General features: G+C 41.0%; 1 protein-coding gene across 3 annotated transcripts; it reads right to left on the reverse strand.

Annotated features, from left to right (window-relative positions):
- Positions 1 to 14,834, reverse strand: UBXN2A (UBX domain protein 2A). Of its 3 annotated transcripts, none has more exons than XM_072407469.1 (7): positions 14,746 to 14,834; positions 8,507 to 8,567; positions 6,514 to 6,622; positions 4,863 to 4,972; positions 4,089 to 4,226; positions 3,256 to 3,411; positions 1 to 2,655 (listed from the first exon to the last, which is right to left on the reverse strand). In XM_072407469.1, exons 2-7 carry the CDS (start codon positions 8,548 to 8,550, stop codon positions 2,466 to 2,468), a joined length of 747 nt encoding a protein of 248 aa, XP_072263570.1. In that variant the 5' UTR covers positions 8,551 to 8,567; positions 14,746 to 14,834; the 3' UTR covers positions 1 to 2,465. The 3 variants fall into 3 exon arrangements, with proteins under 3 accessions (XP_072263570.1, XP_072263571.1, XP_072263572.1); XM_072407470.1 differs by lacking the exon at positions 14,746 to 14,834 and adding an exon at positions 12,698 to 12,851; XM_072407471.1 differs by lacking the exon at positions 14,746 to 14,834 and adding an exon at positions 9,039 to 10,990.

Raw genomic sequence — 14,834 nt, forward strand, 5'->3', positions numbered from 1 at the left:
GTAGCTTAAAATGTTTATTTATAAAAACAAAATTTTTATTGCTAACACACAGCAATCTTTTGAAGACAGCATGCTGATTAATATGTAGATGCATCTGACTTCCTAGGATGTGTCGTCAGCAGGGGAAGAGCGAGACAAGACAAATGTAGCGCTGCTGGCCCCTTTGTTCCATGATCTGAAGGCCAGAACCTGAAAGATGCATTATGATTGCCAGTCTGTCTAATAGAAAAGGCCCTGAAGAAAGAAAATGAGGTTTTGGGTTGACTCTACTTGGTTTGGTAACGATATGAGAAGATTTGCTTTTCAGCATAGTGTAAAACAGTTTGATACAGTTTAGTTACTAGCATTTTATGAATGTTCCCTATATAATGATTTACCTGAAGCACTTGTCCCTGCATTAAGGTCACTGGATCCAAGTACACATCTACCGTAGTATTTCAGACCCTCAGGGATTATTCTATGTTGGAGCGATCCAATACAGCTAGTAATAAGCTAAATGGTTTTATTTTTGCTACCTCCAGCCACAGTATATGGCGAGATCAAAATCTTCAGGACTCTCCAAAACACAATGGTGACAGAGGAGACTATCATTCAAGAAGCCAATATTGTTCCTTTAAAGCTTTTTACGGATAATTGACCTTGACAATTGAAATTTAATACCTACAGTGCTGGGGAAGTTTTGTATTGTCCCCAATCAGCTGTGGAAATAACTCTCCTTTATGGAGTTACAAGTTTTACAGTTGGAAAGGGTTAAAATACCAGTTTATTTGTCAATTGTGTGCCATTGAGGAGAGGTCACTTCACATCCCCGCAAGCAAAGGAGAGGAAACTTCCTCAAAATTGTTCACGTCAGAAAATTTACCCTTAACTGCTCCGGTGACAACTGTATTTTCGGATTTCTTATCACCAGGTAAGATAGGGTGAATATCCCCACCAGAGGTGCAGACAAAAATAAAATCCTAAAGATTCTAACCCGAACTCTATACATGTCTTTGTGACTTTTTTGGTAAACCTACATGATGAAGCAATATCTTCAGATTACTGACACAGATGAGGCAGCCGAATCCCAGCAGCTAGTGCTAGATCCAAATCACTACGCACTCCTCAAGTATTGTGACATAGCGCCTCCACAATACATCTTGTGTCTTCAGAACAAGCACCACTACTACCAGTCAGAAAATCCTACCCTCAAATGCTAGGTTGCTGCTATTTATTTACTTACATAATGCAAAAAGATAAGCACACTCTAGTAAAACAACAATAATGATCAATCTATAAATCTGATTTCCAACTCTCTGCTTCTGATAATGGCGTACCTTGTATTCTGCACTGTTTATGGGATTATCATCTTATATTGAAATTAGGATTTGCAATGTGACCATATAATAAGATTATGGGAGCCTCCATGCATCCTGTGGGGACTGGTCATGGTGTTGTGACAAGTTTTAACAAAGGTGAAATACATATGTTTAACTATTAGCACAACCTTACCTTACCTTTCCTCACCTATCTACAGTTACAAAGATTTCAAGAGATTGATAAGAGTTAAGGTAATGCAAAGTGCATCTGTCAAGGAAATGTCTCAGGAGCCTCCCAAACGCAGGCAATAATGCAGAATACACCTTATTCTCTTAAACCGTTACTTGATTCTACATCTTAAAAGCTGGCTCCTGATTTACTACATTTCTCTGCCTTTACTGTACTTTTATCAAACTGTTTTACTCTTTTGCTGAGAATCTTCCATTGTGCATAATCTCTGGCAAATGTATGGATGGTTGATTGTGCTAAACCAGGAACTGACATCATTTGTATAAGAAATGAAATGTTTTCATTTACGTACTGATTTACATCCTAAGATCATTTGTTGTGTAGAAAGCCATTTAGGGTCTCACCCCTCTAAAAATAAAATTGATGGGTTACTAGGCTGTAGCTTTATGCCACATATACCTATTCAGTTCCATAAATATTTATATAACTTAGTGAGCTGAGAGTTGTAAACTGATGAACAGTTTCTTTTTGAGAATAAATGGAAAGTGTGTTCACTTCCAGAGAAAGAATCATATAGTCAGCATCAAACCATCAGTATTGTAAGAGTCTGCAGACCATTCATCAGATGCCCATGCGTAGGGGTGGCATATATTAGAAAGAACCTGAGGAACTATGGGACAATGAGGAGGAGGCATTTGGAGCAATGATAAGAGTTGAGTTAGGGCTCTCCATATACCCAGAAGGTACAGAACCTCACAGTGTAAAGCAGTATAAAAAGAGTAGCAGTCTTGCAGGCATCCATCTTTGCATACATGTCCAAAAAAATTAGTTAAAAGGCTTCCAAAACAAAGCGGGGGGTAAGTACAATCTGTTCACAGTGCTTTGTTGATCTTTGATAAAAAGAAGATGAAAAAAAAAATAGGCGCTATATCTTCAGTCTCAGAGGTTTATAGCACCGATTGCTAATAGGTTCTGGATTATGAGTCCCTGAAGGGTTCTGTGGTTTTCTGCAGTCTCTGGACCAGAACAGCATTGTGCAGTTGGGCTTCCTGGATGGTGATGGTCTCATCCGAAATGTCACAAAGGGGGAAAGAGGTGGCCAGTTTAAAAGGCAGCTTCTCAGACTTACAAGGCATGCGCTCCAGGAATTGCCTCACATCACTGATCCTGTATGAGACAAAAAAAAATGTTATTACAAACCCGATCCGAAATCTTCAAAACCATCCCAAGCCTTCTGTTTTTTTAATTCTTACTACTATTTTCATATCCAAGATTCTCATATACTTCTTATGTTGTCAATGGATAGAATCTCTCAACAGACAGCAACAAAAGTACTTCCCTATGCAAGTGGGGAAGACAGAACCTCCCTCAACATGGACAACAAACAGAGGTTCAATGTTTGTGTTTGTTCATGTTTCTTTTAACTAATAATTAGGACAAACACCATTATTTTCCCCACTTTTTCCTTTGATCACATGATTGGAAACCACTCCAATTTGTTTTTTATCCTTTATAGGCAGCAGAGCTTTCAGTGACAGTATGGTATTACAGCAAGCAGTCAAACATTGTCACTTCCTAGGAGGCAAAGGAGGACACAGATACAATTTACGCAGAAGAGAGTTGGAGGACTTTGGGCCGTACTATACTAATACTTGCTTCCAATTTTTGGATATACAAGGAGTTTGTGGAAACTGTAAGGGTAGTTTGTCTTAAATTGTATTTACCCATATGTAAAAAAATCCTTGCTTAGCACAGCAGTAAGATTACCTGTGTGAGGTGTTAAACTTTTGCACAATTCTCTTGCCATCTGCCATCCAAATCTTGATATTTGTAAAAGGCTCCAGATCATTCAGCTCCACAACAGGAAAGCTCTGCTCATCTTCCACACCATTCACTGCTTTATTAATGACTTTTGGCGTGGCACTGACCCAAGAAGAAAAAAAAAATATACATTTTTACATACAAGTTTAAACAAAAATTACAGAAAAGAAAGAAAGCCAGCATAAAAATTATCAGACACAAACACTGAAGGTTACAATGTACACCTGCCCCTCGTAGGTAAAAAGTGTGCTAAGCTTCTAGATAGATCAGAAACTTTAGATATCCATTTGCGACATATAAACACAACTAGTTCAATAAAACAAAACAGGCACCTTTCCTAAAGCGGAAAAAAAAAAAAAAGAAAAGAAAAAGCACAACAGGAGGTAATGTAAATGTCCCTTGTTGAAAAAACTAACTCACTGGCTCAAGGTGGCTTTTTGTTTCTGTTCTAAACTACACAGCATATGCGCCATGGAGTGAGTTTAGAGCTCGGCTCTGTGCAGCTTCATTGCACACAGCATGATCCAAATACTGAAGAGCATCCTAGGCACCTCAGTCCCAAGAAATAATCAAGGCACCTTGATAGATTACTTGTTAGTTTACACATACAGGTACAATCATTGTGCCTGTATGCGGAGTAGACATGGTGCTCCAGTCAGAAGAAGCTCTCTGACTTCAGTGAAATTAAAATAGATTCTTGTGTGAATCAGAATGGAGAGAAAATATAAAATATAACAAAAGACCCCTCGGGTCACCGCCTACTCTTCCTACAGTCTCACCTTCCCAGTCTATAACCCTTTCCAGAGAATAGATTCACTTGCTTCTTCTTCAATGCATATTCTTCACTCTTCCTGTCTTCCACATTTACAGCCACCTCTTCCTTCTCAAACGTCCTCTGTAGCTCTGATGGGAGCTCCCTGTAAGAGAAAAAATCAATTTTTTGCAATATGAAATACACATTTTTAAAAAAAATCTTTTGAACTTGGGCTGCTATATGTCATATTCATTACAAGAAAAACAATATGCTGTTGGGAGATTGATTAGCAAACACATAAAGACATAATTACTTCACCATGAGATTTACTCATTCCTGTCTCAACCTTATCAACTATACAAGGACAGTATTTAATTCTATACAGGACTTCTGCCAAGTGATTATTTTAATTGTTAGCCTATGACCTCAGACTTATAATAAACCTTTGGTAAATGTGGTTCTGCCAGGAGTGAGGTGGTTGGTGAGCAAATCAGGATACAAGACTTGTCGACCTCGTGGGAGAGCAATCTGGATAGGCAGTAAGAAAATTAGTAGTAATTCATAGGTAAACCAATCCTCCCTCCCCATCCTTGCTGCATGAATAACGGATTGTCAAAATAGAAGTATCCACCATTTTTCTTCTAATTGAATGAAAAAGCATATTTAAACCGACTTGAATAAATGGGTACCTTTGTGTGTGTTACAATCATATGTGGTCAGTCCAATCATGTAGTCAGCAGACATTTAGTACAATGAGCTTCTAATGAGAACTAAAAACTACACATCAGGCTCCTCTTACCCTTTCCTAACGGAGTTCATGAACTGTTGATTTGCAGCATCTGTATAATCCCTGAGTTGACCATCATTGATTGTAAACCCATTTTTCCACATTCGGATAACAACTTCGGCCTGAAAGGAGGGGGAAAATCATGTTACTTTTACAGAAAGAATATTAGTAAAATACAGAGTTTAGCAATACTGAATATCAACATAGCATACACAATTCGGTATCAAAATGCAACAAACACTAAACTGCTAATTCAACCACTTTCCATTTAGATAACACACAACTTTATATGTGCGAGATGCTTCACTAATGACAGGATTTATATTTTATTTTCTGTATTGGGATTTATACCATCCTACCAGACAACATATCAAAGCTGGTGATACTTTTATCTATAGAAGTCAATATAGGGTCACCCTCTGCCCCCAAGCCTGTTTAGACCGAGAATCATCCTTTACTTACTTTTCTCTTATGAGTCATGCTCCTTGTAATCACATGTTGGTACAGCAGAGACCGATCGGCCCTTAATGCTGTCCCTGCTTTTTCCAATTTACTTGACTTGCTAGTTTTAATACGAAATTAAAGGTTTTGGATTTTCAGTCAAATGAGTACTAAGTTTGCTGCATTTAAAATACTTTTACACTTTTTTTTTTTTAAATCCTCATTATATGTCCATATATATTTAGCCAGAGCTGGGAATTAAATGTTTAAGATTTCAGTGATTCCCTATTGTCGTTTAGGCTATGAAAAAAATCTTATATTACTATCCAAGCCTCCTGATCCACTTACCCTATACTCCCTCGATACCCTGTTACTCCAGGAGTAAAACCTTTCTCCCCACCTCCAGGAGTAAACCTTTCTCTCTAAACTTCTCCTCCATTACAATCGTTCATTGTCCATCGACCGTGGATCTGCCAAGACGGTCATTCGGACGATGGACAACGAGCCCTGTACCCACGCAAGATTCTCATCAGATATCAGCCCCAATCCGATTATCGGACGAGAATCATCTGACCTGTGTACCTAGCCTTAGACAAGGTTCAAGAAATTGTCTTCCTTATCAAGTGACTGGTGATTAACCACACAGACTACCAGATATTTTTTTGGATTCATGAGGATTCATAAACTAGGTTTGTATATAGAGGTAGTCCCCTGTTAAGGACATCCGACATACTGCGACCCCTAGATACAAACGGGCTTCTCTGCTTGCTCATGTGCAGGGCAGAGGCTTGATGGTGGGAGGGAGCAGTTTCCATGACTTGCAAAAGTATTCTTTTGCTGTTCTGCAAATTCTTGTAACTCTTTAATGACCAAGACAAACTCTGCCATTGTTTCTTTTTGCATATCAAAGCACAGCTTGCTCCAGAAGTTAATGAATGTCAAGGCTCCATAAAGTCTTTTTTTGCTTTGTTTGTGATTAACAGTGAGGATTTTATACAGTAACGGACACTACGCTGCCTAATTAAGTTGAGACAAACATCTATTCTAATTGCATTTATTAAAATGTACCCGTTCAGACTTACATACTAATCCAACTTAAGAACAAACCTACAGTCCCTATCTCGTATGTAACCCGGGGACTACCTGTGGAGCAAAAACTGTAACAAGCTCGGTCTCACTATGGACTAGTGAAGAACTTTTCCATCACTTCTACAAGACTTACCTCATCTTCTGGAGAAGCATTTAGGACGCCAGCGTCTTGTGCTTCTTCAAATAAGCTATTCACAAACGAGTCACATCTCTTCCGGTCACCTCCTCTGCTCCTGGAACCTCTGAAATAAAAAATACCATTCTGAAAGTCAAAGATTTCAGGATTTAAGTGAAATAAAAATGTATCTGACTGCATAAAGTTCAAAGTCTGGCAACTAAAAAATGTGGTTAGCATGTTGATAAAAGGTGAAGTAGTCAGGGAAGGCAAAACAAATAAATGAAACTTCAGCTTTAACCATTGCACAGCATGGCATCAGACACCCCCGAACGTGCCATTAGATTTGCAAGAGAAAGATATAATGAACTCACTACCCAAAGAGGAGAGAAGCAATACTACAGAAAAAAGCTGCAATAAAATACCAAATTGAAAGAGTATATTAAAAAAGAGACAATTAAAGTGAATCTGTGCCCAGATCATTAACTCTAAAGTATTTACATATTGAGAACGAGCAGTAAAAGCAAAACAAGTTCCCATTCATCCATTATTTAGGCATTTTTAAAGCTCACAGCAGACAGCAGATCCCGGCAGGCTGCCAGCTATCCCTTTTAATATCATATTTTAACAACCAAAAGCCGTTTATAAGTGCTTTGTCAGAGTAGCACCCAGGCAACATCATACACGTGGTTCTTGTGCCACAAAATCCATCTGCAACTATGGCTGCCTACCCGAGATTTTTGATTGAGAGTTTATTAAAGCCCACCTGCCCCGACTCCTCTATACAAGCAAGGATCGTGTGGCTAAAAGCCCTGCTCGTAAAGCAGCAAGCAGGGGGGAAAAAAAGCAGTCTGCACAAACCTATTAGCATTAACCAAAATATTCTCAATTGGGAGAACCTAGGTTGGATTTTTGGGTTGCAAGGGGATCCTTGAACTGTGGCCCACTGACCTCCTATAATGCCTGCATACTTCCATCATGCCATCTGTATGACTATTGATGCTCTTAGTTGTCTGTGAAGGGGTTTTCCAGCTATCACTGTAAGGGGGAATTCTTTCGACTGGCCATCAATTTAATTCAATGGTCTTTTTCCACTGAGCCTAAATAAATTGGTTTTAGAAGGGGTTTCCCCAAGACCTGAATAGTATTTGAAGACTTTCTTAGGAGTGCAAAGGTTAAGAAAGGCTGCTCTAAAGCAGGGGTGTCAAATCTGGCCCGCAATGCCCTTTTTTTTGGCCCCCCAAAGAATTCTGAAAATGAATTACAACTGGCACGCCCGCTACGACATATTGCAGCGAGTGGCAAACTTCCTCAATTTTATCAATAGATTGCAAGTTTGGCCCCTGACTTGGTCTAAGTTTTTATTTAGTCCCTCTGTGTATTTGAGTTTGACACCCCTGCTCCAGGGTATTTTCCATGATATGCCAGGATCTTTGGGAAGATCCAATTTCCAAATAAAAGAACGTTGAGAATTCAGGGATGACTTGCTTTAAAGCTCTTGTATTGCTTAAGAATCCTTTGTCTTTTTATTTGCTTAAAGCTGCAACTCTGGCCTTTTCTCCAGGTTGCACAGGACCCTCCTGTGTACTGAGATTGCTTTCTCCAATTTTACTGTATACAGACAGCTTCTCACAATGTGCATTAGAAGCTGCAGCAGCTCACATAGAGACTACCTCATTCCCTGGCTGATGGACATACAGCATCTTCTGGATGTCCTAGGTCCATGATTTTCATTCACTGGATTTCACGTAGACTCAGCATAACATGTGGGCATTACCAGTTTCCAGAAAGCTATTTAGTAATCCCCCTGGACCCTGCCCACTAGTTATTCACCTGCATTGCAGAGACTTCATGATGATATCAATGAATCTAAATCAGGTATGGAAAGGATAGGGATAGTTTTTATGTAGTAATCCTATTAGCATTGGGGGAAGCAGGGGCGAGGAACCGGGAAATGCAAAGTCAAAAAGTTTTAAAGTTGTATGAAACATTAACACAACGTCCACAGTACCTGTCTTGTGGTTTCATTTTGTCAGTGTTGTCCGCTTCCCTCATCTTTGTACCACTTTATCCTGTTATGGAGAAGACAAAAAAGAATAATATAATGCAGGCAATGTGAGTTGGTACAAGCGCAATCTATATTACAAACACAAAACATTAATGATAGGTATATCGGTCTGTTGCTATAAGAACATTGTATGATCCACAAAGAGAAAAAACACAGAAGCCGTGCTAGATAATTGTCACTTTATGGGGACAAATACCTCATTGTAGGGTTAAACAGCAGTCAAACTAGATGGAAATGAACTTGTTGGTGGATGGTGAGCTTCTGCCCAAATCAACAGGTACGCATACTTATGGCACATACATCAGTTTTCTCCCCAGGCCCTTTTAGCTGGGAGCACCACCTACACTTTTCAATAACCACCCGGCTGTTTTTGGAAGGTTACTGAAAAGTTGGATCATAATACAGGGGCTGCCACCTGCCTACAGCTTCTTCCCACCCGGCCTAAAATAATTTCTGGTTTGAGCACTTTATTTACCCATGTGCACTTAGGACTGGTCATCACTGCGCTGTCAGTTCCACAACAAACTTCCATGCAGATGGACAATCCTCTTCAGCTAACGAATGGCTACTGCATCCTGCATATGCACAGGCAGGTACAACGCCCCTGACGTCTGGCTCTGTGTGCGGTATACAGTGTAAAATTTAAAATGACATTAGGAGCCAAAGATTTGGGGATTTTTGTTGACAAAAGAGACATTGCATGGTTCTTTTGTCACTTATTACTACTGCCTGGTGACTTTTTGTATATGTAACGTTTGGGTCGGCGTTAACGGAAACCTGCCACAATAGACATATGGGCTCTGTCCCTAACAATGCTCTTTCAAGGTTCAAAAAAACAATAGGCTCCCGTTGCCATACTTACCTTCAATCCTGGTAGTAGAAGTACCTCCTCTCTACCACTAGATGTCCTCAGTCTTCCAGGTAGAAATACTGCCCACCTCAGTCACCCCCAGAAGTGGAAGCAGAGTCTGGCTGCCATAAACACACATCCAGCAGAGTGACCAGTAAAGAGGAACTGCACTTTCATTAAAAAAAATTTTACATAACATATACAAATGCGATACAAGTCATTTTGTAATGTAATGTTATCAGAAATGTCTTCTCCATTTTATTCTGCAACCACTGAGATCTTCTCAAGTGTCCAAAAAGTTCAATACGGCTGGCAAAATGTGACCAGAAATGTCATTTCCAGCTTGAAAGGCTACATACACACTTGCAATGTGTGCTCAAGACCGATATTGGTCGAGAATTTGACATGTGTACAGCGCCCATCGTCCGAGCGATCGTCCTGGCGGATTCGCGAACGATGGACAGCGAGCGAGCTTAATGGAAATGAAGGGGGAGAGCGCTCAGCAGGGTGCCGCTCTGTTCTTCTCCCCCTCTATAGAGAGGAATGGTGATGTATGTACAACACTCGTTCATGCATCGTGCAATCGTTAGTCGTTGGAAAGGATCGCAAAAGAACCAACCTTTCCAACGACAATTATTGCACGTGTGTATGCAGCTAAAGATTGGCTCACTAGTTCCAGATGTTCAAGTGGGAATATTTTACTAGGTGGGATTATCTAACAGATCCCCTTTTAGTTTCAGTAGGAAACTCTGTAAGGGTTAATATATAAGATATGTGATAATATATGGGATAATAATATATAGGAGGGGTGCAGACACTGCGGCTTCCCTCATTAGAGCAGGGAAGTCCCCCAGCTGATAATAATAAACCAAACCTGCTTATTCAGGATTACTTTGCAAAGGACCTGGTCAAACAAAAGGATATTTCTTCAGGACAGAGAATGGTAGGAATCTGCTACAATATTTCAAACTCTTGCAGTGTATTGTCTTTCTAAAGCAGCTTCAGGCTAAGTAGAAAAGCCTATACCCTGCCAGGAGCTGAAGAGTAGTCTCTGCAGTGCTCTAGCATACCCCCTACTGAGCCTCTCTGCTGATTGGAAGCTTTTGTTCTGACTGCACATCTACAGAGAGACCACTGCCTCCCCACAAAACAAAGGTCCCACTGTGCTGGTAGGGGACAGACTACTAAGGCTACAACTCATATAGAAAGAAAAAAAACTGTAAACCTTGCAACACCATTTGTTTTGCTACCTCTGCAATATATATCATTCAGCTAACAATTCACCTCCACCTCCTCCTACTACACTGTTCTCCCCAGCCCCTTCCAGCCGGGCGCACCACCCGACACTTTTTAGTAACCATCCGGATTTTTTGGGTGGTTACTGAAGAGTGGGGTCACAATACAGGGGCTGCCACCTGCCTATAGCTTCTTCCCATTTCTGGGTTCAACACTGTACTATAAGCAGCACCAACACTTCTGTAATACTTAGTACGGAGAATGTTCTCCCTCCATTTATTTGTGATCCTTTGCTTGCTGGTCAAACCCATCTTGGCATTACATGGCTCTGTTTGTCTGACACAGATCCCCCCCCCAATGGCTGTGACCATAAAAAGAACCTTAAGCTGCGTACACACTTCCAATTTTTGTCGTTGGAAAGGATCTTTCACGATCCTTTCCAACGACAAGGGAGTGCACGATGCATGAACGATGCTGTACATACAGCACCGTTCATGCTCTATGGAGAGGGGAGGGGGAGAGCGACGGAGCGGCACCCTGCTGCGCGCTCTCCCCTTCACTTTCATTACGATCGGCTGTCGTCCATCGTCCGTGGATCCGGCAGGTCGGTCGTCCGGACGATGGACGACACCGACTGTACACACGCCAGATTTTCGCCCGATAATTGGGAATGATATTTAAAACTGTGTTGTGTATTGAAAACAATATGCTGATTCTACAAAAGAACATTGAAAGGCAATGGTTGTATTTCTACCACATAGATGCAGGCAGCTTTAGATTAGAATAGTAAAATGACCATAGAATCTGCAGGTATGTGATGGCACACGGATCTCTAGGTAAACAGCAAGAAGTGAATTTACTTCTCCAAAATCCGTATTTCCACGATCAGTAGCAATGATCGGTAATCTATGACTCCCTGTTGTATCTTCATCGTATCATTATAACATCGTACAGTCACCATACATGTGTAGAATTTGGATTCACCTGCTATTTCTAATAAATGTCACATAATTATCAGTACATGTAGCAGCCAATCACAGATCAGCTTTTATTACCCCCTGCAAGCTATACCTCGCTGGTCTATATTAAAATAAACCCCGAATATTCTTGTCCTGAAAGGGTGCCGTCACTTCCAGATGGCAAAGTTAATCATATGATCATTCAGCGTAGGTAGACTGGAAATAAATGCTGAGTTAGGACGTGAGTCACGCAGATTACATTGGGATCTAGTGACAGCACATCTATATATACACACAGCGTGCAACACACCACACTTGGTATTTGGTATCCTACGACAAGACACACATTCATACAAATACCGTACGATTACAGCTGATTGGTCAGAATATTCTCCTTTATCTGGGTCAATCACAAAAAGACCAATTCCCATAAATAGATTTTAACGTCACAGCACAACATCAAGATGAAAAAAGAAAACACTTTACTCCCCATTAAACAAAAAAAATTCTGTGCCTTTTCCTGAACTCAGAGTTGCTGAAATGCAAATTCCAAATCCAGAACCGGGTGCCAGGAATTATTTAGTGGCATTTCTGAGGGTGACAACAGAGCGCTATGCATGTGTAATGTGTGAAAGCAGCAACTTGAAGTGTCCATGAAAGCCGACTTTATATAATATAGATATATATAGAGATAGGATAGATGACACTTTTATATAAAGATAACAAATGTGTTTTCTTTATTTAACATTTCAAGGGGAGTCCCCTCCTCTTCTATCTTTACATCTGGGCCAGTAATGACTGAATGGGAATTCTGCAGCCTCCTGGGATTCATACGTCACATATCCCAGGAGACTGTGGGCTGCCCCCCCTGGAATACACACATTCCTAAAATGTCCTTCCAAATAGGGACGGATGTTCTCTTCATCATGGACAGAATCCAATGTACATTCCGGTTACAAAACAAACAAGACATTTACTTAAAGCGTACCTAACTCAGAAATTTCACTTTACATAAAAGGGTGGATAATACTTTTACGTTAAAAGATGAACTAAACTAAAAACTGCATAAAACAAAAGAAACACACTTACCTTAAATCCCACAGGGCAGTCCGATCCATCCAGAGGTGTCTTCTGTTGGGTCCCGGCATCCATAGATGAGCCGGCGTGCCCGGCACCGCCATCTTCTCATCTTCTTCCGGTTTCTTCTTCCTACGCCACCCGACCAAGTCGCGAGATCGAGTGACTTGGATGGAAAAAAAAATTTGCCAAACTTGGCAATTTTTTTCTTTTTTCACTAAATGCACAGAAGGAGCAGCCAAGAGCCTCCCAGGATGTGTGACCTAGTTATGCCGGGAGGCTTTGCGCTCCCAAACATAGGCAATTGAGAATTAGGGAGCTGTTTTTTTATTGCACTTTGTCTACTCTTATATGTAAAGTGATAATTCTGAGTTTAGGTATGCTTTAAGTAAAAAAAGGGTGCAGCACAGGCCCCTAAAGAATGAATGGGAGCGCAAAGCCTCCGGGATACCTACGTCACACATCCCAGGAAGCTCATGGGTTCTCCTTCTGTGCATGCTCGAGCGTCTCAGGCATGTGCAGAAGGAGCCCTTTCGTCAAAAGGGGAAAAAATGGAAGCATGCGCAGTGAGAGCACCATGTTTTTTCCTATCTACATAACCCGATCTCATGCCTGGGTCGGGTGATGTAGGAAGAAGATGGGAAGATGGCGGCACCCAACGCCGAAGATGGGTAGCAGGATGACGCGGGACCTGATGAAAGAAACCTCTGGACCAACTCGCTGTGGGATTTAAGGTAAGTGTATTTTGTTTTGGGCGAGATTTCAGTTTACTTTCTCTTTAACTCCAGATTGAAGAAAAACAAATAAAGCTGAAACCCCACAGCCACATATTTATCATTGCTCGGGTTTTTCTCTCTGTGACCCCATACAATAACTTCTCTCACTTCCTGTTTCTGTGACATACAAGCACCAGTTACTAGCACTGATACATGGATTTCACTACCAAGTATTTCCACATGGTTACAGGAGGATTCCTGGAATGAATCACATGACAACCAAACTATTTACATGGCTACAAATTATATTTCACTATTTGTTAAGGCTGATATAGGAAGAGTCAGAGTTTCCATCAGGATTATTTCTTATTTGTGTCACCATCTCTATGTCCTGTAACTGGGACAGGAAGAAAGCAAAATCTTACAGTGGTGACCACTAAAAAGTCATTTCTCTCTGCGTCCTATATACAGAACAAGAATTCCTAGTGCCAGGGAGACTACAGAACAAGTTAATTCTATCTGGGGTAGTTGGATGTATTACAGAGAAACAAGTCGCCTGAAATCTCTTCTATGGCATGTCATTCATGGCTCGGACAATTCATGCTCCATTCATTTGTAGCCGCACAAAGCTGGGACTATAAATGTGACCAGCCCCATCCGTGACACTCAATGCAAGGAATCATGGGACCCACCCATGGGAAATCTACATTGCAGCCACTCTGCTGCCCTCTAGTGTTCGGCCAGAAAAGTGCAACCCACCAGCAGCTTCTTTACAGACTGACAGTATACAGAACAAGTGTTCACAGCAAAAAGTGAATCTCCAGTGTTCGCAAACACTAATAAACATATATATATATATATATATATATATATATATTAATTAAATTCCAATTCTAGTAGATAAACCTGGGCGCTGTCTGCATGTAGTTATCAGTGGAAGCTGCGGTCTCTCCACAGAGGTCCAACAGCCCCTGATGGGTCAAGGTGTCCAATCAGATGTAAGCTTGGGCTTTACTGATTGCATAGACAGAGATCTGACTCACAGTGGACCTCTGCAGAGAGGCCGCTGCTTGTCAGTTCTCACTAATAGGCCACTCTGGAGCTGCTATCTGGATTTTCTACTTAACAATTACTGAAGAAAACAATCCCAGAATATTTAATAAAACGTTAGGTAAACACAGGTTCTCTTTATTGCTGCGTCCTGCAAGGCCAAAAAACTAGAAAGAACGGGGACCGGGAGTGGTCACATGCGCTGCTGACACGTGACTCCTCCCTAAAAGCCGGGGGGACCCTCGGGTGCCGCTCGGTGAGGGTCTCATATAGACAGCACAGAGCCAAACTCACCTTCGTCACCGCAGCCGCTGCTCCTGACACAAACCCATCTTCTTGAAAACACACTCCCCTATTGCCGGAAGTGACGACACTCACGTCTG

This window comes from Pyxicephalus adspersus, chromosome 4, assembly GCF_032062135.1.
Source record: "Pyxicephalus adspersus chromosome 4, UCB_Pads_2.0, whole genome shotgun sequence".
In the NCBI taxonomy this organism is placed as follows: Eukaryota; Metazoa; Chordata; class Amphibia; order Anura; family Pyxicephalidae; genus Pyxicephalus; species Pyxicephalus adspersus.